Source organism: Panulirus ornatus, chromosome 48 (genome assembly GCF_036320965.1).
Source record: "Panulirus ornatus isolate Po-2019 chromosome 48, ASM3632096v1, whole genome shotgun sequence".
NCBI classification, from domain to species: Eukaryota; Metazoa; Arthropoda; class Malacostraca; order Decapoda; family Palinuridae; genus Panulirus; species Panulirus ornatus.
This window is the reverse complement of record NC_092271.1, coordinates 26,708,378-26,736,197: the sequence shown is the minus strand read 5'-3', so window position 1 is coordinate 26,736,197 and position 27,820 is coordinate 26,708,378. Positions and strand designations below refer to the sequence as shown.

The following is a 27,820-nucleotide window of genomic DNA, read 5'->3' as shown; positions in this document are numbered from 1 at the left end:
TAAATTTAACATAATTTATTTACAAACAGAGTAATAACAACTAATACTAAGGTCGAGGAATGCACTGGGCATAATACTTTGTGTATGGAATATTTACAATGTGGCTGACCATCGCGGGCTACTGTAACCCACGAGAGCCGCCTCCTCTGCCAAGCCGCTCGGGACAGGCAATCTTTGGGTGAGGAAAGTTTGTACCCGGACGAGGGAGAGTGTGGGTGTGCTCAGGTCATGGCGGGCTGTCCCATAGGCGGCCCTTACATGCCGTCTAGTTGAGGGGGATGGCGCCAGCGATAGGTGCAGGTCTGAGGTTGTTCGACTGAGGGAGTGAAGGAAGTGGCCTGGGACCTGTAGAACGCGAGGGGAGAGTGTTGTCCGGCACGAATTGAGCTTCATCCTGAGCCAGTTCGCCCCTCTGGGAGGTAGGGCGACGTCGCTGGGGGCGAGGAGAAGCAGGTACTGTCTGTCGGAATTTATTCTCTTCCTGTTCAGGGTCCTGGATGATGAGGGGCGCCTCACAGTCGTCGGTGGGGGGGTTTACACAACGACGGGATAACTTGTTAAAGACAAGAGTGGCGGGGCATCGCTGGAGTCGTGGGTAGCCGCCCTGGCATGCCCAGTACCTTTCACAAGACTGACCCAGAGGCACGTTGGCGTTAGGGTCGTCCTTACACAATGCTGGTGATAAGAAATAGTTCGGGATTAATACATTCAAAGGCAACCGTAATATCTTCACGTTGTCAAATCTAACCACAGTATCAAAGTATCCGGGAACTACCTACTAAGTCTTCTCCAACATTGTTAGTCACAAACATAAATCATTAACTGTAGACTCAAGGAAGCTTCGAGATCTCTTCCCCTCTCAAGAAATGAGTGAAATACTCACGATGTTTCTGGCAGCCAGCGACGTTTTGTGGCCAGTCACAAGCATGGGTATCCTCGCTGTAGAGCAGACCGCCGATGCAGAACTGCTCGGTGGATGTGCCGTTCCAGCAGGTCCAGTAGCGGGTGCAGGACGTCTCGTGGCCGAATATACCGTAGAGCCACCCACAGTGTGCCGTGGAGATGGGTGGGTCTGCAGGGAGGTAGGTTATTGCTTTAGTTTCTCCTCTTACACATTTTTGAATATTGTTTAACTCACAAATGGATTAGGAAATACTTTTTTCAAGTTTTTACTAGTATGAAGTTACTTATCTATGGTGGCAAAGACTACAAGCATAACTGTTACTGTAGATGTGACATCAAGATTTCATTTTATACATAATATTGCAGGCGGATAATTCCCCTAGGCTAGTACTGCTGGCCCAGGCACTCAGTGTAGTCCAGGTGAGCGGTGATAAGACGAGTTTTGTTGGTGGGGAGGAGAGGTGAACACACTTACTGGCCAGTTCCTTATCTACACAGTAAGGTCCTCTCCAGGGGTAGTCACACCCGTCGGCGATGCCTCGGTTCCTGCCGACGAAGACGAGGCCGTTGGGGCAGTCGAAGAGATGTGGTTCATTGCCGATACATTCCCAGTAACGGTCGCAGTAGGTGATGTCCCCAACCACTCGGAACTTCGAGTCACAAGGGTTTGGTTGCTGTTGCGATCGTTGCTGGGCCAAGGCTGGGATGAGGGACGAGGAGGATATGGGAGGAGAGGGAGAGAAAAAGAGAGAGGTACTGTAAATGGAATGGCTTACTTACTCCTGCCGGGTCGGTCAGAACAGTCCACATTGAAGTCGTAATCACAGACACCGAAGAGTCCCTGGGTACTCTTGCCTTGATACACCAGGCCATTAGGGCAGCTTTGCAGTACCGCTTGCCCATCAAAACATTCGTAGTATAGATCACACTGTTCCTCGTGAGGAGAGGTCCTCGTCTTTCTCTTACACGGGTCAGAGAACGGCTGCAGGCCCATGGCTGTCAGGTCACGTCAGGTCACAAAACAAGGTCATGCCAGTCATGATGTAGAATTAGTTCATGTCAAAATATATGTCAGTTTATCCTAATGGAAAAAAAAAAGGGGGGGAAACAGATGATATGCTATCGATCAATTGGAAGTGGTAGTGAAGGCAGAGAGTACAACAACCTGGGTTCATTAACCTTGTTCCTAAAAACTTTTTGGCGCGACCAATCACATCGAGCTTTCACTTTCCGCGGTGAGCGAGGCGACCACTCACATAGCGCAGTACCGCGACGCGTTGGCCAATCATGGAGAGCGCTCCAGGCCTCAAGGCACCCGAGTGAAAGTTCGTATCTGTGTCAGTGAAATATGCTACTGTCTCACTGAGCACTCTAGGGGAAATCAACATGGTCGTTGGAGTGAAGAACACAATCCTCATTCACTCTCATCATGACGCACTGATCGTGCTCAGACGAACCATAATTGTGTTATGCTAATCTACAAGAGAATGAGCGATGCTGTTTACCGTCAACTCAGGCACGCACGCCCGTCTTCCATTAACAATTTTCCTCTTACTAGCGGCAGTTCAGCGTACGGACACGTGATCAACCTTCATTCAGATCAGGTAAACACATTTTATTAATTGCTAATCCTTAGCAAAAGCTATGCGACGCCGTACGTAATGATTCTATATACATTCCTAGAAAAAAAAATCGTACGATTGATTCAGTCCACGAGCGGTTTTTGCATTCGACATTTCTACACTTGCAACGAAAAACAGGTTTTCTGGAGCAGTCAGGAAGAGGAAGTAACCAATCAAGTGATATATATATATATATATATATATATATATATATATATATATATATATATATATATATATATATATATATATATATATATATATATATATATATATATGTGTGTGTGTGTGTGTGTGTGTGTGTGTGTGTGTGTGTTGCAAAAGGCAATGTTCCTATAAAATGATAAGTGAAATTCCTCTTTATCAAACAATGTGCTTCATTCCCCTCTGTTTCATTTTGCGTTGTGTTCGTTGTTTCGTGAACACTGATCTCAGACACGTAGACAGTCTTGTGTATGCCAAATACAGGTACAAATTGATGATGGCATTAAAGAAAGAGAAACGGAAAAAGAAAATGTAGTTAAGCCTGACTTTAAGACTTTCCTGATATAAAAAGGACAAAAAAAGATACAAAAAAATAATCTGAATTTTAGGATGTCAGAATACTGAAAACACATATTTGTTATGTTCCGAGATGCTACATGTGTGGTTTAATTCATACAGTGATAATGCTAGGCAACGGTTTCTGAAAGTTTCAGTTCTGTAGATATATTTACATCACCATGAAATGTTTGGATGAGAGTAGAATCAACTGAAAGAAGTTATAAGCATGAAGAATAGATTTAGTATAATAAGCAAACTACAAAAATAAATGATAATCAGAATGATATATGATACGCTTCAGGAGTTAGAGACATGAACCGGAAGACATTACGACAATCAGACGAACTAAACTTTTAATATATATACATATATATACACGAGTGAAAAGTTTCAGAGGTGTGGAAGCACGCTCCTGCCTTGGGTCACTGACTTGTATGTAGGTTAACAGACGCAAGCAATTCTATAGAAACTATCTCAGGTCTTTATCCTCACACCCAGCTGGACTCGTGTGTGAAGGTGAGGGTAATGAGGTGCGATGTATGATTGTCTATACGTCATCAGTGATACTGATTCTCCAAGATAAACTGTGGACTGATTGTGCCACAGGCATGGAAGGTAACGGCTGAACGTTCTACACAGAAAAACACTTTGTTTTGAAAAAGAAGTTAACTGAAAATTACTGAACATGATGCCAGGTCATGACCAGTGTAAAAGCGAGATTGCCTGAAAATGCAGAGTGAACATGATATATGCATATAACACTGGATCATGAACAGTAAACATACTGACCGGAAATTGGAATTGCCGAACACGAGGGGAGGAAAAATTTCGCAAATCTTGCTCATCGCGCACTGTCGCCAAGCTGGAATTGAGCAAGATAACTGAACATTCTGTTGAACGGCATCGTTAAGCAACCTTGCTTTAAAGAGACTGTCAGGCAGAAGGTTATATACATGACTTCCAACGGTAACTGTACAATCGGGTTCTTGCTTATGATATTATCGAGATCACCACACGAGAAGGCACGTACCCAACTGGATATATATGAATATACACACACACACACACACACACACACACACACACACATATATATATATATATATATATATATATATATATATATATATATATATATATATATATATATATATATATATTCCTATGAGTATATACGAGAGAGAAAAAGAGAGAGGAAAATGTGAGAGTTAGATTGCTATCTACTAGTGCGTTGAAGTCTCCCTTTAGATTATATCTGAAAACGCTTATAAATTATGTTATTCATGTCATAGACAATAAAAATATTGTTTCACTGTAACGGGAGGAAATAAAGAAATTTTATTTCGAAGTCATGCTGAAGTCCCCAAATATCTGAATATTTTCTGCATTCGCTGAAGTCCCCAAATATCTGAATATTTCTTCAGTGTTCAGTATCACTGCATGATCATCATCTATGGTTACTGATATCATTATCATTACAATAATCTTAATACATGCGTACGCTGCTAATGCACGCATTCGTGGTATCCGCATATTTCGTGCACTTAACATATCGTGTATAGACTTTGCCTCCACGTTCGTGTGGTGTAAAATAGAATCTTCAAAGTCTGTTTTTTTCTTTCCTTCCAAAACGCACACATGCACCCACGTCTCCCACGCACAGGTACCAGGCTGGGTCTCAGTGACAGGGAACCAGTCAAAAGGTTTTACACACTAGATTTAAGAGATCAGCACATCCGCCTGTTACACCAAATGCATACAAGAATAAAAATGTTTGCCCTTATAGAAAAAGAAAAGATCAAGCCATTGATACTGTATCTTAGATGTATTTCTTTTTAATTCATTGGTAAGAGATGGCTATTAACCTGTGCTTCTGGCGTATCAAGGCCTAAGGTATATGGCTATGCATCGCCTCGTATGAAATGAAAGATATTCTTATCAAAACGAGGCTTAATGACAAACATATCTTTTCTAAAAAAAAATGAGTGAAAAACAAATTCTTCTGTATTGTTATTTTTTTTTTTACCTTCGTTTATAATCAACTTACTTTGTTCTTTCGTTTTTTATCAGATTTGTATAAAAAATATCAGTTTATTGTAATGAAACCTACTGAATGTACATGCTATTCTGTAAAGCAGAAAATATGTAACGAAAATTGTGTAGAATAAGATGCTATATTTGAAATAAGGAAAGAAGAAAGGTATGATATTTGAGACATAATGATTAAGGAATAAAAAGAAAAAATACTGAATAAATGGGACAGATAAAGCGCATATATCCAATCATTTGACAATTTAACTTCAACCACACTGCCCTCATCCCCTTCCCGGTGCTTCAAACCCTCCCACTTCCCTCTCGATATCTCCACCCTCACCCCAGTACCTCTATCCCTCCCATCTCCCTCCTAACCTCATCCTAATATCTCTGACACACCCACCTCCATCCCGCTACCTCCAACTCTTTTCTCTTATCCTTTGTCCCTGCTCAACCCAGCTCTCCATCACTATCTCTCTCAAATCTTTCTATCTAACCCTCTTGAGGTCGCACACACACACACGTACACACACACACACACACACACACACACACACACACACACACACACACACACACACACACTGAAGTGAAAGTAAAGGCAGCGTGAAACTTCCCAATCATAAAAATCCTTATTCCAAAAAGTTTCGTGTGGTAAGCACATCAGGAAATTCTAAACCGAGTAGAAAAAAAAAAAAAACAATAACTCTGCTCTTATTTTTTTTCCACAGCCTGTTCCAAGTTCTTTTGCATTATAAGCTTCAAGCCTTGTGTCGTGGGTTGTCTCATGAATAAAAACATGACGCTAATATCTTCTAACAATCTCGGTATTCTTGTGTCTGAATTTTGATTAACATATGAGCGGAATGATTCTGCTATAAAGACCCGCTTGGCAAGTTGAACAGAAGGAAGAGATTGAGAATGAGAGTGAGAAGGAGGGAGAGAAACATGTGTGTAAAAGGTCAGAGGAGGAGGAGAGAGAGGAGTGGTGACCGAGTAGAGTTCCTCCAAGGAGAGAAGTGAGAGGGAAATTCCACATCATCACATTCCTTTAAATATTAACCCCAGATACTTTCATCCCCTGAAAACCCACTGGACGAAAAATCCCAGTCTGAGAGCTACTGGTAGAACAACTCATAGGCAAAAAAAAAAATCTTTAGACATTTAGACTTTTGCATGATCATGAGCAACTGCGCACACACACACACACACACACACACACACACACACACACACACACACACACACACACACTTAGAAAATACATCGGATTGGAATGATTTCTAGAGGACTGTAGGTCATCATATCAAAGCGTCATGGAGCCCAGACACGACGGGGATCCAGCACGAGGTCTACGGCAGATCTGGAAGTCTCCACCAGCCGTGCTGGAGGTCACTGAAAGGTTATCCAGTCTGGTGGACTTGAGCAACGGACTGAGCCGCTAGCCAGAAGGGCGCGGGAGGTGGTGTGGAGGCGAGCCGTGACGTGCTCCTCGCCTTGAAGACATTCCTTGTTTGTTCGTCGCTTTTTTTCCCCCTTTTACTCTTGATGGCGCCAAATAATTATTCCTAGAGTTGCAAACCTCTATTGAGTGTTATTAGTAATTTATTGGTTCCTTCGTGATAGAGAAACTATTTTATCGAATATCAAAATAACAAGAATTCGTCAGTCGCTTTAACCTTGAGAACGCAGGTGTTGCGTTGCTGGAGCGTTGTGGCGAATGGGTGGAGGTATGTTCTAAACTTCAGTTTCAGAAACGATTATTTTCGGATAAGGTAATTCTACCGATTTGTTCTTCAAGTCGTCAGATGTATGAATCAATATCATATATCCTGGGTTATGACTTAAGAAAGATAAGAGCTATGAGTAGATAATATCTGGAAATATATTTTAGAAATATGGAATACGTTGAGTGTGGCGAGACCTGTCACTCTCCCGAAGTCACACACTCCGAGAGGGTGACGGGTGGAACATTGCCTCAAATATTTGAAATTATTATTTATTGGTCTCAATAACCAAACACCCAGAAATACTCTCCCTCACCACCTCAAGCAAAAACAGATAACTCCCTCGTGTGGTATACAGATACTGATAGTCACTCAATATAAGCCACTACGATGCGAAAATCGTGTTAATCATCGGAGTCCTCTTAGTGTGGCTACCTCACGCTAGGCAAACAACACAAGTCACTGTGTTCTCCGAGACGCTTGACACTGGCTGCCACCACTGGCTGCCTGACATTCGTTTTCGCGCTTTTGTTGTTCCCTGCGTACGTGAAAGGTCTTCGCTGCCACTTGAGAAAGATTGCAAATTGCACTCACGGGATATCACTTCCACTTCCATATCACACGAACTTGCTGCTAATATCTCCGAGAAGACTATCACTTACTGATAAAGAGAACTACTTATGGAATCTACTTAACAAACAGACACCTCCTAACTTCCCAGACTAAATGAGTCTTGCTTCCATGAATACACCACGTATAATGTCACACATAACAATTGAGGTCTTCCTCTGGTATGGCTGAACGTATGTAGGTTCAATCCTTCGCAGCTCATCTCATGGTTGGGCCTCCTACATAGCACTGCCGATGTCTGGGTGGATATATGCACTTACCGGCGCCCGCCACAGCACAAAGGATCGCTGCTGAAAGTATCCTCATGGTGTCTGACACGCGACTTCGACGGCGTCTGGACGGAGAGTGATAACTCCGCCTCCAGCCTCTCCTTTTTCAACACTCGGGCCGCGGTACAAGCCCCGCCCACTGCAGCAGGAGGGTGTTAAATGGTAAATTCCCGTTTACATTTGCCTATAGTTTCTCTCGTGGTGTTTGCTTTCCTTAAACAGTACCAGATGATGGTATCTATTCAGTGGCTGAGGGAAAATTTTTCCCCAAAAGACGAATGCTGACGGAGGAAAATCATTCGTCTTGGCTGAGGTGTGCATGTGCCTCACTCACTCCTACTTCCTCAAGCACGCATTCAGTGGTCTTGACTTCTCTATATCTTTTTTTTTTTTTTACTTCATGTCAATGTCGTTGCATGGCTTTATGGACCAAGAGTGTTAGGCATACAGAATACATCTGCCATTCCTGTTCTAGAGCCATCTTCGGTGATCAGTGAGAAACCATACTTAATGCATATGAAAGTATGATGCTTAAGTTTCACCTTTTTCGTGACTCGGGGTCTGATTGGCCACACGGCGTGACGTCACCAGCGTCATCACGACGGCGTATCAACAAAGGCAGGCTGGAAAAAATATCTATATACCTACCTATCTATCTATCTATCTATCTATCTATGGCTGCCATCTGCTTATGTATGTCATTCGTTGATGCCTGGAAATGGACAATGATTTCTGGAAGTGTAAGTTGAAGTTCATCTGAAATGTACTGAGCGTTCCATTAGATTAAAACATAAAGGACAGGGAGGTTTTCCTTCATGAAGCAACTGTTACACTTCCAAGATGCTACATGGACTGTACGTTGGTATCGGTGTGAAAATACCCTCATTTACCTTGGCCGAGGTGCACAAGTTCTCCACAGTCCTGGATCAACAGTTTTGAGCTCTACAATTAATCGTATGCAAAGGATGTTTTGTATTTCAATCAAGTACACATCCTAAGCGTAGTGAAAACATTGAGGGAGCTTCTTGGTCATTCCCGTATTGCGTTGCGTGGTTCCAGCCGTCACTTTTGATAGCGTTAACTGGTTCTAACAATAACTAACAGCGTTAGTTGATTCCAGCAATCACCTTTGATACCTCCAATTGGTTCCAACAGTCACCTATGATAGCGCTAACTTGTTCCAGAAATTACCTTTAATAACCTTAATTGGTTCCAGCAGTCACCTCAAATAGCGCCAATTGGATCCAGGAATTACCTTTGATAACTTTAACTGGTTCCATCAGTCACTTTTAACAGCGATAGTGTTTGCTAATGGTCACATTTGTACTGCGTTAAACTATTCTTTTGTCATCCTGTACATAACCTTGAATTATTCCAAATTTCTTGGGTTCAGCCCTTTATATGGTTAACGTACTGTAGTAGTGACTCCTATAGATCATAATAACTATATAGTTTTAGCCAAGCTGGATAAAGTGGCTTCACTGTTAACCTACCTAAGTGTCCAACTTCCTCACGGTGGCTCATGCTTGTGTGATTGCGACAGATCCGGAGCCTACTGGCAAGAAATTTACTTCAAGTCGTTGCTTGCCAGACTATTCGTGTTGCTATCCTTGCGATAGGTGCCGGGTCTATTCACTTCCGTAGTGCCAATATGTCTGCGCTTAAGTAATTAGAAGCCTCAGATGATGAAGGCCAACGTCGTTTTAGTACAGGACTTTCTCACTTTAAAGGACTGAAGTCAGGGCCTTATATGCCAAAATACATACACGACGTGGACCAACTTGGCTCAAGTCACGAAAGCTCTCGCAGATCGAGGAGAAATCTATCCTCATTGAAGACAGCAAGTCCACGAAAAGACACTGTCTAGCTTTACCAACACGAGCACTCGCCCATGAGACGCGTAGAAATCATGGAAAGACATCTATTTTTCCGGCTGCACTATCATCCATGATCACCATACTGTAGCCTCTTATATGTTGTCATAAAAGAGCTATTTATGAATCATCACAGTAGTATCCCATTTGTGTGTCATCATACAATACTTACTGGTACTTGATTATGCAGTACTCATGTGTTATCATCAGACAATACCTATTCTATCTATTAGTTTTCTGCCATGCAGAACCCATATCTGTGCTCTCATCAGTACCCATTAGTCCTCTATCATGCAGAAGCCTTGTATATGCTCTTATGAGTACCTATTCCTTTTCTGTCATGCAGGGCTCTTGTATATGCTCTCAGGAGTACCTAATACTTTCCTGTCATGCAGAACCCATTTGCTGTAAACACCAACGCTTTCGTTTTCGATGCAAGGTGAATGCAGTAGCCCATTAACATTTTGTGACTTACCATAAAGAATAAAATGTCTGAAAATGTTGTTCACATTTATTGAGCTATTTATGTATATATCAAAGGCCATCTTCATGGCTCTAGGAAATTGAAGATACCAGTTGTCAGCTTCTCAAGGACTATCTACTCGATCAATTTTACTCTTGATAAGTGTACTGACCTTTCTTAAGGGGTGAGCGAGGAGAGAATTTTTGAAGACCTCCTCGCACACGGTATAACGGAAGACATTTCTACAAGAACTAATGATAAGATTCTACTTATTAAGACTTCAGACAAGGTTCTGCAAAAGCGTTCACTAAGTGAAAACGAAACATTCAAGGGTTCACTTCTACTAACAAACTTGCTAATCTTATATGAACACTAAGAATAAGGTTCTACTTACACATTTGCAAATATAGGCAACAAGGTCAAGGATCATCTAATACTCAGCAACTAAACACGTGAGCTAAGCCGAACAGCCAGACCTGAGAAATCTATTTACTTCCCACAGTACAACGTTACTACCATCCAGGCGTGAAAATGAAAGAAGAAAATGGTGTAGAAGAAGAAGAAGACGACGACGACGAAGTTCAGAGGTCACAAGCTGTCCAGCCATGCAGGAGTGTCCTACAGCTCCCGACTCGGGAGGAGACGTAGGGAGGACGGAGGATCCTGGTGGCGTAGCGTGGCTGCTGCCGAGTCCAGACCTTGGTCATGATCAGTCAGTGTTGCCAGGCCGGGAGACCAACCTTAGTATGGTGGGGGTGGTGGTAGGAGGGAATGGTTGTTAGTATGAATGAGCCCAGAGATGGCGAACGGGTAAGTGATTGATAGGAGAGAGAGAGAGAGAGAGAGAGAGAGAGAGAGAGAGAGAGAGAGAGAGAGAGAGAGAGAGAGAGAGAGAGAGAGAGAGAGAGAGAGAGAGAGAGAGAGAGAGAGAGAGAGAGAGTACCTTCGAGAGCTAGACAGAAAAAAAGACAGAGAAAGAGAGAAAGAGAGTTTACAGAGGTGACAGGTATTTAGAAAAGCCAGTGCAGAAGACACTGCTTAACGCATGGCTACGGACACCAGCTGACGGCTTTCGACGGTGCAGGAGAGAGCCTCTCGCTGGTGGCGTGTGGTCTGGCTTGTGAGGGAGAAACTACTCACGTTCTACTCTACCAGTGTTCTACTCCATTAGCGTTCTACTCTATCAGTGTTCTACTCCATTAGCGTTCTACTCTACTAACTCTTGAGAAATTATGAATCACGATCCAAATTCAAGACTTAGAAGAAAAGATATATAGACAAACTCGCAGAGTACAAGATGTCCATCAGTTTTCCTTCGTCGACGAGTGGTATGTAGAACCGCAGCCTCCTGAAATGATAGTAACTCAGTGGCGACACGACACCCCGTCCCCATCGTAACTCCTCGCTACTCTCGATTGCGTCACGGATGTATCTTTTCCCCTCCATATACCTCCCCCCGCCCACCACCACAACCTCCCCGGTGGGTCACGACCCGGTAGTACCATAAACCCCCCTCGAGGTCACAGGTCAGAACAGACGTGACCTGACTCCCTTCAAGGCCTCACAAAAAGAAATATTTCTCAGTTCATATCGTATGCTTTACGTCTTGCGTTCTTTCCTTGACGTAGGTATGTTCAGTAGCAGCTTTGACATCGAGAGGACCAACGTCCCTCTCCATGTGAGGTGTGTGAGGGTTACGTGAGGCGAGTGATGGCATGACGGACGAAGCCTCTACTGAAGATGAAACATTACCATAGATGAAGATGTGTGCAATAGTCAGTAGCTCAACATGGTCTGTGTTGCCGAAGCAGAACCAGCGGCTGTCTCTCTCCTTGAACATAACACAACCAAATTGTTAAGAGTGATCACGTGTAAGACAGAGTCTCTTTCATGGACGTCTATTCCGTTAAGCCTATCTACTACTCTCCTTCACCTGATATGTATGAAACCTGTGATATTATAGGTCTATCGTACACTTGCAATAAAGTTGTGGTACACTGCACATGGTACAGAAACAGCTGGGCGTCTATGCTTCACAGAAGTTGTGATGGTAAGTATGAATTAACACAATGGACATTGAAAATCATGTTACGCAATTCGTTCAAAGTTACGTATGCGTAAACAACACTGGAAAGGCTGGAGATACAAGAGGATACAAAATGTCTTGGTTCACACGTACGTAATAAGCTTGAAACTTGAAGCTCCAAGCAAGCCAAGGAAACCAAGCTTCTCCTAGATGTAAACAAATGCATCCAAGTGATTCAGATATGTAAACAAACAATACACAGAAAGTTTGTTTATGTCTCGATTCAGAGCCTCCACCTTTCCTTCAGACTCTCTTGTCATAGCGGTAATAACTCGCCACATTAGTTTAGGAGAAAAAGTGCCACTAATTTTTTATCAAATCAAATATTGAATACTAGAGTTACTTTTGCTGTAGCCCTTAAGCATTACTAAAGAAGTTTGAGTGAAATCACTTTATCCAGAATGTGTAGATCATATCCTCTCATTCCGCCATGTATGACCTGAAGTTGAAAATATGTGTCTCTATGTGTACATACACACTCCTTACACATCCAAAGGAGATATACTCACGTATATAAACACACTAAGGACATGGCTTATGCAGATAGCATACATGAATTCAAGAAGTTGTATGACTTCACTTAATGTTCAGGAGATGGATACCTGCGAGTGATGAAAACTCTCTCTCCCCCGTACAGTACAAATAGGTAATTACACTCCCAGTCTTGGCGCCCCACAAGTGTAGAACTCCCTCCTTGTATTACATAGTGTCTTGTCATAACCTTGTAACTCAGGGTTTATCTATGTTACAGTTGTCTTTTTCCTGCATTTACTTCTACCACGAGACATATCATTGCTACATTGCGTTACAGGTATCTGTGATAATGTTACACAGCTCTTACAGCCAATGCATTTGATTGTGCACTGTCATTCTCATGACAGGCTGATTCTGTGCCTGGATCTGTGTGACATTTCCTCGAGTATCTCATAAGCCTAAAGACACTGTCAAGGTTGTATTTTATCAGGTGACATTACCAAAGCTACCTGCAATGTTATGTGATTATGTGATGTCATGTGATAAACCTATGTGCAAAATCAAAAATTTTTTGTATTCGGGATAAACCTTAATTTACATAGAATTGACAAGATATTGAGGATACCCTGCAAAAAAAAAAAGCTATTTGCAGCTATTTGTTTCTCTCTCTTGTTCTTTTTTTTCTCGCCCCCGAAAAGATTTTTGCACTTGGCTCTCACAAAGGCAACATGCTAACAAAATGCTCTTCTCCCCCCAGCACACAACATGTATCTCAATCCCAGCTGCATGTAGTGTACCTGAAACAATAATACACAAAACCCTTCGATGTTTAGGTCAACCATCTGTCGTGGAGCTGAGAAGTATCTTTCTGTTGTATAGCTGAGAGATATCTTTTAGAGATAACTTAGAACTATCTTTCCATTACAAACCCGAGGTCTATCTCTCTGTCTCTCACACTAGAGAGAACTGCAACAGTCTTACATTTTCTTTATGTGTCTCAACAGATGTCAACGAAGTTTTGGGTCTTCTCAGCTGTCACACTTTTCTCTGGGCAGCAGCATCTCCAGGAATGCTCGCTGTCCGTCACCTGAAATTCTACTGGTTTTCTGCTTCTTTACAAACAGCCTCGTCGATTACCTTGAAGTCCTTGTGCGCCTTCCTTCCCCACCAACACCTCCTTCACTTGGGCTCGGCGTATCCCACCAGACAATACCAAATAGAGAGAGAGAGAAAAAAAAAGAATCCTTCATCTTCCTCTCAATTTGCATTTTTTAGACAGACTTTCAAACTCTACTCCTCAATTTGCATGTGTGAGAGATGGCCCTTCATACAAATGAATATTCCTCTGTTCAGGTTTGCAGTGAGAGACCTAGAGAGGAGCCTTGTGGGTGGGTGGGTGGGTGGGTTGAGCAGGGTCCTTTCGTCACCTCAGCTGTAGGGCTCAAGTGACCCACTGTGGGTGGGTGAACAGGCGCTACGCGTCACGCCAACGACATGACCTAATACACCAAACCAACAACATGACCTTTGACACCATACCGACATCTTGTTCTTCCACACCACCGCATCAACATGACCTTCGACACCACAAAAGCAACCTCACCTTATCCAAGCTTTTTGTCTTCCTTTACCAAGATCATCCTGCTGGTGAAGGGTGTCCAGGTGTTTAGCATATATATAGATAAATGAATAAATTAATATATTTCATATATATATATATATATATATATATATATATATATATATATATATATATATATATATATATATATATATATATATATATATATATATATATATATATATATATATATATATATCAGATGATATGAAATTTATGAATGATAGTTGGTAATCTTGGTGACCTCTTACAGAAAAAAAGGGTAATGTATGCCCCTGTTACACTTTCCTCCATCCTATATACTCATCACTGTAACCATGGCATCAGGAAAGAGCTATGCAGTCCTCTTCACCATCAGGAGAGGCGCTGGAGATTCAAACGGAAAAAGGAAAAAAAAACTGGTTGTATAAAAGATCTTCTGTTGGGATAACATCTTCTTCACGTAAGCCAGAGGCCATGGTCTTTGCCTTGACTTTGTACAGGGCAGTACCAGTTTGTCTCAAGTCGAGAGGAATGGCGAGGACTGGCCAGGGAGGGACAGGTCTAAGTGCCGTCCTTAGGCAATGTTTGTGTGAGTACGTGTGTACAATGATGTACTTAAGCAGAGGCTATTTCATGGATTTTTCTTTATATTTATATGTAATGTACTCAAAGGGGAATACTTACACTAGTATGTATGTATACATAAGTGTGTATGAGTGTATATTTGTACTCAAGGGAATATATCTATGTAAGTGTGTATGTACACATAGGTGTGTTTGAGTGTGTGTGTGTGTGTGTGTGTGTGTGTGTGTGTGTGTGTGTGTGTGTGTGTGCACTCAAGGGGGTATTCTTATGTTTGTATTATCTAAAAGCAATAAGAGTAAGCTACTGACACGGTGTTGGAAGAATTTTTATCAGTGGAATAGTGCAATGCATGGCATATGGAGACTTCAAGGATAACAACCGATTATTTAAGTGAAGTGTGGCGCCTTATAGAAATGTGCTGACAGTTTGTACATGAACATGTACGAGTGCAATGACATGCAGCAGTGTGATCTGCTTGCAACCTGGACCTCTGAGGTTTAATTCATGCTTGAAGTAAGATACGCGTAAATCCCAAAGATTACGAAGTGTCACAGATTATATAGGTACGAAGCATCTAAAGTCTTGTGAATCATTAGAACGACTGTGAGGTGTCCTACCTGCGCTGAAGTGTCATGAAGAAGAGTGTAAGATCCCTTGATGATTATGATGTATCAAAGGAGTTTTGAGGTCCAGAACTGTTGAGATGTGCCAGAAAATTGAGAAGGGGTCAAGGACTTTGTTGGACACCTGACGAAGAGAGAAAGATAAAAGAGGTGGAGTGGACGGGGTACAGATTGCCTCCATCACCAGAATATCTTCATCAAATATCAACATAATGTCTATATTGTCGTCGGGTTCTGATGATGAGGTCATCCCTGTAAGCTTTCTAGTCTACTCCGTTCCTCAAGATTACTTAGATTTGCTCGAATTATCCGTCCGACGTGAAAAACTACAAACCACAGGAATGCTTATTACATTCAGCCACTGGTAGAAAGTTGAGGAAGAGGTTCTCCACGAACATGTTGGTGTGGGGGGGGAATCCTTCACTTGGGTCATTCACCAGCAGGCGAATATTGCAAGGCTTGTTGCTGGAGACTGACTGCGTTCATGTTCTTTTCCATGGCTTCCATCACGTCATAGATCATGTCACTGTTCCTGTTGTTGTTCATGTCCCTATTCACGTCCCTGTTCTTGTCCTTGATGTGACCATTTCTTTTTTCTCATTTATATCCGAGCCAGAGATTTTACGAGGCAATATCCTACAACCAAAACTTTTATGGAGGTCGCACAAAAGTCGTTTGCCTTCCCTCAGAAAAAAAAAAAAAGATATGATAAAGAACAAGAAAATAAATGAGCTTTTTATCTTGACAAATGTACGTGAAAAAAATGTGTACAAGATAATAGTGTCCCTCTAGTACACGAGATAGGTCCAGAAGGTGTTCGAAGCCCCGTCACTGTTCATAGAAACCAAATGAGACAGGTCGAGCAGGTGTTTGAAGCACCATCAACGCTCACACCTATGACCAAACGAGTGAGGTCAAACAGGTGTCGAAGCTCCATCAACGCTCCCATTTGAGACCGAATGAGATGTGTCGAGTAGGACAAAGCTCCATCACCGCTTGGCGTGCAGGTGCTCGAAGCTTCGTCCCCCACCTCCAACATCTACATAGAAAGCGTGGGTGAGCTGCCAGAGGCCATGAGATACGGAGGGGGCCTCCCTCACCTTGACCATTGACACGCCCTTGCCGCTCGCACTACACTCACAACACATGCCAAGTTTTCTGGCAATTAAATCCCCTTTCCCCTAAAGGACCCTCGTCTGGTAAAGCTCTGTTTGCTTGTTTGCCTCTCTCTCTCTCTCTCTCTCTCTCTCTCTCTCTCTCTCTCTCTCTCTCTCTCTCTCTCTCTCTCTCTCTCTCTCTCTCTCTCTCTCTCTCTCTCTCTCTCTCTCTCTCTCTCAGTTTTCAGTTTATCTTTACTTACCGATCTGTCTTTCTATATATCTATCTATCTGTCTATCTAAGCAAGCTCAATCCCTGTTCCCTGCTAAGTATGCAGTCAGAACTCACGTTCGTTCCCTAGTATCTACCAGGTATATGCTTTCAGGGATCAAGTTCGGCCCCTAGTACCTGCCTAGTGAGTAAATACTGGCAGAATATGACCTGCCTAGTTAGCAGTGATTCCACTCTCCTCAACAAATGACATAGACGAGTTTCGCTATATCTTAATTCTTAGGAATAGATGCACTTAGTCTATGGGATATACTCTCAGGTCACTGTTGGATCAGGATCCATGGTCAAGGAAATTAGAGGTGGGATGATCATAGACGTTATGGAAAGATGAAAACGGGAAGATGATGTCTTAACTTGAATAAGAATTCCATTTTCAATGACCCCCTCGGCTCCACACCTTAAGCTTTCCCTACCTTACTCACTTCCTCTCCTTCCATTTACCATATGTTTCGACTTCCCTATCTTCCTACCCACCTAATTCCTTCCCTCCCTCCCTACCTACCTATCTACCCATCTACCTCTCCCTTCCTCCCTACCTACCTACCCACCCATCTACCTATCCACCGACCTACTCCGTTTCTCGGTTCATTCCACGACATTCTGGATCCCTTCCAGCTTTGTGGTGCTCAGAAGACGACGGCAGACAAAAAAGAGTCTTGAGATCATGTTCAGCAACGGTGAGCAAGCGAACGAGGAGGAGGAGGAGGAGGAGGAGGAAAAAGAAGAGAAAGAAGGACTATAGAATACAATGAAGAGAAAAAGAAAAGATGTCAAGAAAAGGAGAAATAGGAGGAAAAGGAGGAAATCAAGAAAATACAAAGAATAAGAATCGGAAGAGGAGGACGACAATAAGCTGGAGGAAGAAAAAGAAGAAGAGGTTGGAAGGGAGGAAAAAGAGCAGAAAACAGGGAGAGTAGCAGCAGTAAGGAGGCGTGGAGAGGAAGGGTACTGGGGTCTGGCAGCGCCGGGAGAGTGAAGGTTACCCCAGCGGGTCAAGTAACGGAGGGGGGGACGTGGGGGATGGGCCCTGCAGGGGGAAGGGGGAGTAGAGATAGTCCCTGGGGGTTGTAGGATGGGTAGGGGAGCAGGGGTGGTCCCTGGGTCCTGTAGGACGGGTGGGAAACTGCTGGTTGCTAGCGGCATGATCACTACAGTTCTGAGCTCCCCGGGCGAGTGGTCGTGGGGAACGGTGTGTGTGTGTGTGTGTGTGTGTGTGTGTGTGTGTGTGTGTGTGTGTGTGTGTTGTGTGTGTGTTCTCACACAATGTTGCAGAGAAGACGTGGAAGAAAAACAGGGGAAGAGCACAGGCAGATGAACAGACAGGAAGAAGGATATTCTTATTCAGGAATCCGAGGAAGATCGACACAGTCTAAACATATTTAGAAACTCGAGAATAGATTAAAATTCGTCGAAACATATTTCGAAGCTCTAAAGCATTCGACACTTTCACTCTTCCCATAGGAGCCTGGCAGAAGACCCTATAGAAACCCAAGAAAAAGCACGTCTGCTAACCTCTACAATTCGAGTCTTGCATCCAACATTAGCTCGACGTAAACATTGCTTCGAACGAGAATGGTTCGAGCACTACTTAATGTTTCAGACGGAGTGATACCAAACACTTGATGCTCCAATTGATGTTCCGGACAAGAGTGGTTTGAGGACTTGATTCTTCTAACGAGAGTGGCACGAACACTTGATATTTCGAACGAGAGTGACCCGAACACTTGATATTTCGAACGAGAGTGGTCCGAACAAATGGACGCTTCAAATGAGAGTGGTGAGAACACTTTCACTCATCCCGACCTTAAGCCGGGACCTGCTGCTATACCTTCCCATCTCCCTTGTTTTTGCTCTCTCTCTCTCTCTCTCTCTCTCTCTCTCTCTCTCTCTCTCTCTCTCTCTCTCTCTCTCTCTCTCTCTCTCTCTCTCTCTCTCTCTTACACTTCTTATTACTATTTCCGATGTCGTTATGTAGAAAGTCTGGGATCTATTGCGTCACAGGTGAATAAAGTGTAGAGTGTACACGATCGTGTACGTTTTGTCTACATGGATCAAAAGTGAGATTAGAAAAAGATTTTTTTCAAGTGGGGATAGGTAGCGGCTGATGCTGTAGAGGAGAGAGAGAGAGAGAGAGAGAGAGAGAGAGAGAGAGAGAGAGAGAGATGAAATCCAAGCTGTATAAAGTCCAAAGATAACTGAAGACAAACACACACACACACACACACACACACACACACTTTCCACGAAGATGATGACATTATAAAGGTCTTTGTAAAAACCGTGAGTGGCCAGTTCCCAGTTGGTATGGGGACCCCCGTCGCTGGGTTTGGAATGCAGTGAACAGACACCACCTTGTAGCACAGGCCCCTGTCAGGGCTGTGTACGCTTGGCTACGTCACCCTTGATAACTAATTCCATTCTGTATCCAGGGAGGAGATCAGAGTTTGGTATGATATAAAAAGTTGTCTGTAAATAGCCTTTCAAAAGTTGATACCAATTACAGACTAAGAGAAACACACAGAATCCTGATCATTTTCAGCGTGAAAGTGGCCTCTGACATTTAGAAGTAAAAATCACAAAGACATCTACCCACAAAATTGAATTAATCTTCGAAAGAAGTACCACATTCATCGAAAAAAAAGAATGTCAGAACCATTTGGTATTGAGTATTACGTACGAAGTCATAATACAAATTATTACCAGTGTTTGTTAGCGTCAGAGATTGATTGATCGCATACTGACCTCAGTGTGCCATTTATTACGGAATGAAATGTCTCATCGTGCCGTTTTCTAAAGATCCAGGTAGTCTGAATTTTTCATTTTTTCCGTATTAGCAACACATGTGGGAAGCTTCGATGACGCAGACGACAGCTCAATGGAATAAGGATAAGACGCTCTGCCTCCTCTTTTCAAATTTTGGATGGATGAATGAAGGCAGCCAGCATGTTTTCCGATAGGACAAACGCATACCAGAGATTACTGCTGTAGGTTTAAGAGGCTCACATCTCTCCTCTTCTTCTCCCTCTTCGTCGTCGTCGATGACTTATCTTCTTCCTATCCAGAGTCTAATCACATTCGTTCAACGACCGTGGACCAGAGATTGGGCGTGCCGAACGCTGACTTCCTGATATTCACATTTGCTAAGAATCACTATTAATTTTCAGTTCATAAGGCCATTTCCTTTTCATCTTCTATTCTTTTTCTACGATAAATTTAATAACCTTTCCTTTTCTCCCATTGATAAACATATCAAGTACGTTATCAAGCATATCTCTTCAAACGTCTGTAAATGAACCTCAGATATCTTACGTCTTGATAACGCTACAGCTGTATTTCTTACATATGAAGCTGCACTCTTCGAGTATCTCTTTTTCCTACTCTGGATGACTCCGAAATACCTCTTGCTTACCTTTGACCATTCCAATATTCTCCTCTCATGCGGCTCACTGGGGACTCCTTTCATTGGAGACGACTAAAGCATACGAAGTGAGTTGCGTCTCCCTTAAACCTGCGCCGCCTAAGTTGGTGTGTCTGTCTTGCCTCAATACCACAGTTTTCCTTTCTTTAGGAAACTTCGCACTAGTTCACCCCACAAAGGAGACCTTCTTCCCTTTTCGAACTAACGTCTTGTATCTTTGAGTTGTATTATTTCACCATCTCTAAATCCACCTTAATCTTCGCTCTTTCATCAAAATTGTGGTTTCCTTAGAACAGGATCTTATGGAATCATTCTCTCCTGTCTGGCTGTAATGTGATCTTTTCTATTTTCATAAATCTGGGGAATATTTGATATCATCATTTCAAAGATGTTTAGACAAGGTCTGAACTTAAAACTCTAATCTATAAGTTTCCACACTTAGCATCATCCTTTTCCATCTGTAAGCACATTTCCAGGTTTTTTTTCTTTTCAGTTGATCCATCCTCATAATAGATCTTATTGTCCCGAGGTTGATTCACTCTCAGATGAATGTTGATAACGGATGATGTGTTCTTCATCTTGGGGGGAAAATGACAACTTTATTAATAAGATCACGAATGCACTGTCAGCTTTGTCATCAGTCATTGACAAATGACCATATATCTTGGGTAAAAAAGCAAACTCGTTTTTCTATAAACATTGTGTAAAACATTCCAAACTTATTTCTTTATTATCACGGAAGACAATTGGGTTTGTGTCTACCTCAGAGAGACACTGGTTGTGAGAAACATATGAAGATATATTGTCAAATACTAGTGTTTCCGATGTCTTTTACCTGGACAGCAACACCTGTGCTTTGTGTCTTTCTGAGTCCACACTGTGCTATATTGAACCCTAATCCACCTCAAACCTCAGCTAAAACTATTCTCTCGCTATGAAGTTAAGAAGTTAACACTTCTTCTTGTCTTACGTCTTCCCACACACTGTCTCTGAGACGAGGTTCATCACCAGGCACTGACGCCTCACCGCTGGAGGAGGTCATCAAACTTCCTGGTACCGCTGCTCATGCCCTCACTCCTCCCACGAAGGGTCATCAACAAAGTGTCATCAGTAAGTTCAACTTCTGAACGAAAAAAAAAAAAACGTTCATTCGTAATGGAAAAGATCGAGATCAAAGGAGTCGAAGAAATATCAAGCTTCGTTACGTATCTTAATTCTTAGAGGGAGAGAAAAAATGTATACGTGCTAATGTAAGACATCGACATTTAACAAAACGACTTGGAACTCTAGTTATGAGGCAGAGGTTAACATGACTTCAGAAGCTTCCACATATACAAGACCATCACAGATGAGGAAAACCTGGTCTGTGTCCCGTGTCACGAGTTCAGGTACTACACACATGCGCAGGAGAGACACAGACAAACCTCCAAGTCTCTATTACCTACCATGCTGTGGGTAGACCCCAAACAACGTCGAAAATAGTGTGAATTAAACGTAAAAGACAAAAGTGTTTGATTCTCTCTTTGGTTCTCTTTATCACATTCATGAAATAAAGGCAAGAGTTATGGTATTCTTCATCTCTCACTGCGTCTATGGGGGAGGTGGGGTGACAGAACGTCCATGAAGGAGATCTTCCATTTACTCTTTAAGCTTTGGAGATGGTCAGCAAGAATGGCAAGTGAATGAAACGAGAGTTACTCAGCATCTATGGTAATGCCTGGAAGTGAATAAGTGAATCATTCTGTGCTTTTGTCACTACTGAAGCTCTGGTTTCTGCTTCCAAGAAATAATGAGCAGCTCACGCACCCAAGTGGATAACTAAGTGTTATTTTCAACTTTTAACAATCTTGACAAGGGTTGAGGATGTTCCTAGGGCTGTATGATCCACTTCATGGCCTTGGAAATGGTGTGATGATAGTAGAGAGAGAGGTAGAGAGATGAACAGAGAGATGGAGAGAGTTAAGCAGCCTCCACCCTCACCACCCTCGGTGCTCGTCGTAAGGCTGTCCCGCCTCCCGAAGTAGGGAGTCCTGGTGGCCGGTCAACCACCCTGTTGGTGCAACTGTTGCAAATGTCACCCCTCTCGCTGTTGCCACAAGAACCAGTTTACAATAGTTTCCATCTAAATGGACTTTTATGACTACGACCTTTTTGGGTCTATTTTTTCAGAAAGGTTCTTGAGTTCAGCAGGGTTCTTGTCTCGTGCCACGATGCTCCTGGTGAGTGTATCGAGGATGAAGAGAGGGAGGAGGAGGAGGCATGTAGCCAGTGGCTCCTTCTCCAGCAGAGGAGGAGTTAAGTACTTGTCCCATGAGAGTTGAACGTCCCCGCTCTCATACCACAGCCTCCATTGTGGGATGGTTCTTTAATGCTACATCCTGCACTGTGGTGAAGTGGGTCTCTTCATGCACTGTAGAATGGCACTGTTGTCACTACCATTTCACTGCGAATTCAAAGTACAATTACATCTTCATGAAAAGGCTTACTCTTTCTTGTAATTCAATATTCTTCAAATAAGTCATTATTACCTTTCAAGTTTCTATAACTATCTATTCCGAAAAAGTATATACGTATATATCTAATAGTTGTAATAATTAGCTCAATCAACTCACTATACAACCGAACTACGCTGCCTTACACCAGTTACACAGAAGCAACAAGCGGCACATCACTAGAAGATCCAAAGGCGCATGTGTCATCCTAAACCCAGACGAAGAAACACAGCAGCGCATGCGTCGACCTGACTCCAGAGAATGCATCGACTGAATTGGTTTTATACATACTCCCTCTAGATCTAAATACCAGCAGCCGGCTAAATAGCCTTTCACAGGTGGGTGCCGACTTCTAACATTTATACTGTGCAACAGGCTCTCAAAATAGCCTCCAAGCGGAGACAACAACCAAGAATGTATCTAAAGGTCTGAGGACTTACTGACATGAACGTATGTATACCAAAGTTCATCATAACAAAATCTCTTGACATTTAAGTCTCTAGTCTGTGAAGGTCGAGCAGATCCTCTTGATATATGGCACTCATTCTGTAAATACCTTGGAGTTAAAACCATTATTTTGATACGGCTCCAAGAGCTACAGAGTGGAAACCAATGCAGACCACTGGATTTTGATGTGATGTCAAATGTTCTTTATGTATAATGATATGTGGTGATGTGAAAGCATAAGTTTCTAATAGAAAGCCGCCTATATTAATGTGAAGCCATCTTTGTTAGTATAAAGCCACTTGTGTCAATGTGAATCCATGTGTTGATATGAAGCCAACTTTGTTATGTGAAGCCATCTTTGCTCGTATGAAGCCACCTGTGTTCTTATTAAGCCAGCTGTGTTGATATGAACCTATATGTGTTGCTATGAAATCAGCTGTGTTAGGTGAAGCCAACTGTGTTAATGATTTGTTAAACCCAGCTGTGCTAATCATGAATCCAGTTTTGTCTATATTGCTACCCACACTAATTGCTACATGAAGCCAGATGCTGGGTGTTGAGTCCGGCACAGTGGTACATCTATCATCTTAGATACTTGGCTGTGGTACTCGAGCAGCAATGATGCACAGGGTTCGAATCCGTCATTCCTATGGCATTTCATTTTCTCTTTTCTCATGTCAAATGAATATACTAATGTTCAACCATTCATATCACTCAGGCACTGATGAATACATATAAGTAGACTTGTCAAGACTCTATGTATGTAATGCTATTGTTGATTGTTTACGTGATAGATTGCAGGTTGATAAGAGAGCATAAGTGACTGGAAGTGGTTAGTGAGTGCCTTTCTATACAGTGACATGCTCACGAGCCCCTTACAGCGCATGACACAACATATATCATATTGGTCACTAAACCTTCATCAGGCCAACATTCCTACCCCAGGAAGGCAGAAGGGTACAGCGTAAGATCCCCTTGATCTCTTGGGCGGACCCTGCATGACACGCTTCGGTATGCGAGCGAAACTCGAGTGAAAAACTGACTCCTGAAGAAGCGATGGGAGAAGATGCCCTTGGGTTCTCTCCCTGTAAAGTTATATCACGTCAGATTACGAGGTTTGATTGTTTTATATGGGAAACCTTTGGTTATTATTCGCTCCAGAAGCGGCACTCCCTTCCAGACGGTGTCCACGAAGTGTGTTTTATGGTCGGTAATGTTCCAGGTGTCCCTGGGGTGTCTCCATATACTCAGTTCCCTGCTCACTGGAGTGTCTCCATTTTCTTTGCTTCCTGCGTACATGAATGTCTCCATAAACTTAGTACATCTCTATGAGCTGAAGAATAAGATATACCATAGATAATTTCCTTCTCTCCTTCTAATTCTCTTGACAGGATATATCAGTTTCCAGTCTCCAGTTTCTTAGCTTATGCTTATTCAGGACAGACTGTGTTAAGTCATAGACTTTAATCATATCAGTTTGGTTGGAGGCATTTAGCTACGACTTTTGTTGTGTGTCTTTACTGAAGAGGACGTGACCCACAACAATGACATTTTTTTATTGTCAGTAAGTGTTCTCTTTTACTTCAAATCATCTTCATCTGAATCTAATTAGACCACAGATTACCATGACATGACAAGACATCAGAAACCCTCACCAATGCTATTCGAACCAGCGCCCTTATGGCAAGAAACAGACACACTTCCTCTGTAATTTTCTGGGAATATATCCTCACAATCAACCTCACCTGCGTAGGATACTGACTACCATAGTTTTCCACATAGGATTCGAATGGCATTCAAGGCTTTCCCAAGTTCCCGTAAGAAAACTCCTTCCCAGTTTTCACATAATACAGATTCGCTAGTCAGTCAAAGGTATAAATCCTTGATTCTCGCCACGGTGGAAACTAATCAAAAAGCAAGATTTCGTAAATTACATAGTTGGAACATATCAAGCGTTAGTTCATATTCCTGTAAAAGAAATGTTAAAATTAGTTTAGTAAAGATTCATGTAAATTGAAAATTTTCCAGGAAAAAATATGTACATACGGAACATTATTATTATTATTATTATTATTATTATTATTATTATTATTATTATCATTATTATTATTATTATTATTATTATTATTATTATTATTATTATTATTATTATTATTATTATTATCATTATCATTATCATTAATACTATTATTATAATTATCATCATTATGATGATGATGATGATGTCTATCATCAGTGCTATCATTCCTCTTCTTCGTCTTCATCTTTCTTCTCTATACCGTCTCAATTTTTTATCTTCATTGAATTTCTCTTCATTTTCAAGCTACCAGTTATTTTCCTATCCGCTTCCTCACTATCAAAATCACTGATGTTAGAGACATTGCCATAAACTATGATGTAGGCGGAACTGGTAGATATGATGCCCTTAGATGTCGATGGAACTAACACCGTATGCTATGACGATGTAGACGGAACAAGCACTGTAAGGCACACTCGATCTAACTTAGAAAACTTCCCCTGATTACCGAGCCAAACACTTGTACAACTGTGGTTACTTCAGAACCCACTGGTTCTTACAAAAACCAGAACCAGTCAAGGTATATATCTCAAAGCTGAGTCCTCACACTTCCTTTTCACCTGCTTACCATACGCCCTTGAGTCACAGTAGTGCACTCAGGCATTGGAAATCAAGGTTTACAGCACTCTTGAGACAGTTGAAGCACTTTAGACAGTAGACTCACAATACCTTGACTTATTTATCGACGACTCTCAAGGAAAACACTCGAGATGGCTAGTTCTCTGCAGGTGACCTTTCTGAAGGTTGCGTCAGTGACCGCCATCACTGGCCACACTTCCTCTCCTCTCATCGCGGTGGCTACTTCCTCTCCTCAGCCAAAGTCTTCGTAGAATTATACAAATGATTGCAGAATAATGTCTGAACGCCCAAGTCTGAATAGTGATGTAGGAAGGACGAGGGTCTTGCCGTAGGCGGAGGAGATTTCAACGTAACATTAAGTAGTAATCCAAAGACTTCAACGTAAGAGTAAAAAGTTATCCACGGGAAAAAAATTGTTGGTGCTATGGTTCTCTCTCTCTCTCTCTCTCTCTCTCTCTCTCTCTCTCTCTCTCTCTCTCTCTCTCTCTCTCTCTCTCTCTCTCTCTCTCTCTCTCTCTCTCTCTCTCTCTCTCTCTCTCTCTCTCTCTCTCTCTCTCTCTCTCTCTCTCTCTCTCTCTCTCTCTCTCTCTCCAGCTAAATCCTCTTAACATCTGAATATTTAACACAGTCTCAATCAATAGAGAGAGGGACTTACAGACACTCTGTAACAGGAACACAGTGAAATTATATGCCACGCGAACGACAAGAGAAATTGAATCACGCAGATGAACTGAACACAGTGAATCAGGTCCCCAGAGTTACAGGTACTTACAGTGCTTGTAGAGAAAGCATTTTGTAATGTGTATTGACATTCACGTGATGACAGAAGTTCATGTTAGAAGTTGTAGGTATATATCCGTGTGCCATAGGATTATAGAAAGAACTTGTGAAGACAGTCTGTCCTTTCGAGTGAAAGACTCAGAAAACACCTGAAGGTGGAGTCCCTTGCGTGTTACAGAATGTACTACTGAAAGCGTCGGTAGTGAAGGGCTGGGGAAGGGAGGCCTGGCGACGTGCCTCGACAGTAGGTAGACACTGATGAGGTCTGGCACAGGGCCAGCCCTGCGAGACTCTGCCTCTCCAAGCTAGAGCAAGAAATCGCCCAGACGTCGAACCCACCGTGTCGAACGAACCATCAACGTCGAAAGTGATCCTCCGCGCGTTGATAATGACGCGCACGAACCACGAGATTCCATCTGTTGATCACTTTTACAGAGTGTGAATTTTACGTATTCATCGAGTCCACACACACACACACCCACACACAGACACACGAACACACGTAGGGAAGATGACTGACTTATACGGTGGAGTGAATGTGGTCAGTACTAGGATAAGTGCCAACACTACCTTCACCCCATCCTGCGAGCACACACACACACACACACACCTGCTACTCGTACTCTCCCTTTCTTCCACTCTCCTCTCATTTCTGTCTTCTCTCTCACTCTCTCTATCTCCTCTCTCCCTATGCCTAGTACTTCCGCCTTCCTCACACTTCCTCCTCATACTGTGGGTCGTCCAGCGGCATTGTTCTGGTTAATATTTTTTTATTTTCGTGTTGAGACGTCCATAAAAACTCGTTCCTGCTGTGCTGAAAGTGGGGCAAATGTCACTCGTAAGGTCTGACACGCCGGCGTCGGCCTCAGAGTAGCTGGTGGTGAGAGAATTGGTCAGAGTGGCGCTTGACTCTGTTGTACAGCTACATACTCAGTCAAACCGGTCGTGACGTCAGGGTTTTACTACTACCATCACATGAGAAGTACATCTGGAATAACAACGAAACGCAGGATATATCTATATCCCTCCATCTATTCTGTGTCTGTGTCTGTGTGTGTCTTTATATCATCATCATCCATGTCTTGAACATGTGCGAAAAACTTTCAAAATATAGATTACTCGTATTTTCTGTCACTGTCTCCAGAAAAGTATTATTTTACACATTCATTTTTGGTTCTCTCAGGACTTCATTCGTCAGTCTT

At 42.5% G+C, this 27,820-nt stretch overlaps 1 protein-coding gene across 2 annotated transcripts; it reads right to left on the bottom strand.

Annotated features, from left to right (window-relative positions):
• LOC139763890 (protein obstructor-E-like) lies at positions 1-7,869 on the bottom strand. Of its 2 annotated transcripts, none has more exons than XM_071690301.1 (4): positions 7,720-7,869; positions 1,379-1,603; positions 884-1,072; positions 1-675 (listed from the first exon to the last, which is right to left on the bottom strand). In XM_071690301.1, the coding sequence occupies exons 1-4, from the start codon at positions 7,763-7,765 to the stop codon at positions 266-268; spliced, it is 870 nt and encodes a 289-aa protein (XP_071546402.1). In that variant the 5' UTR covers positions 7,766-7,869; the 3' UTR covers positions 1-265. The 2 variants fall into 2 exon arrangements, with proteins under 2 accessions (XP_071546402.1, XP_071546403.1); XM_071690302.1 differs by lacking the exon at positions 1,379-1,603 and adding an exon at positions 1,684-1,899 and having other exon boundaries at positions 7,720-7,833.
• Positions 7,870-27,820: the final 19,951 nt, after the last annotated feature.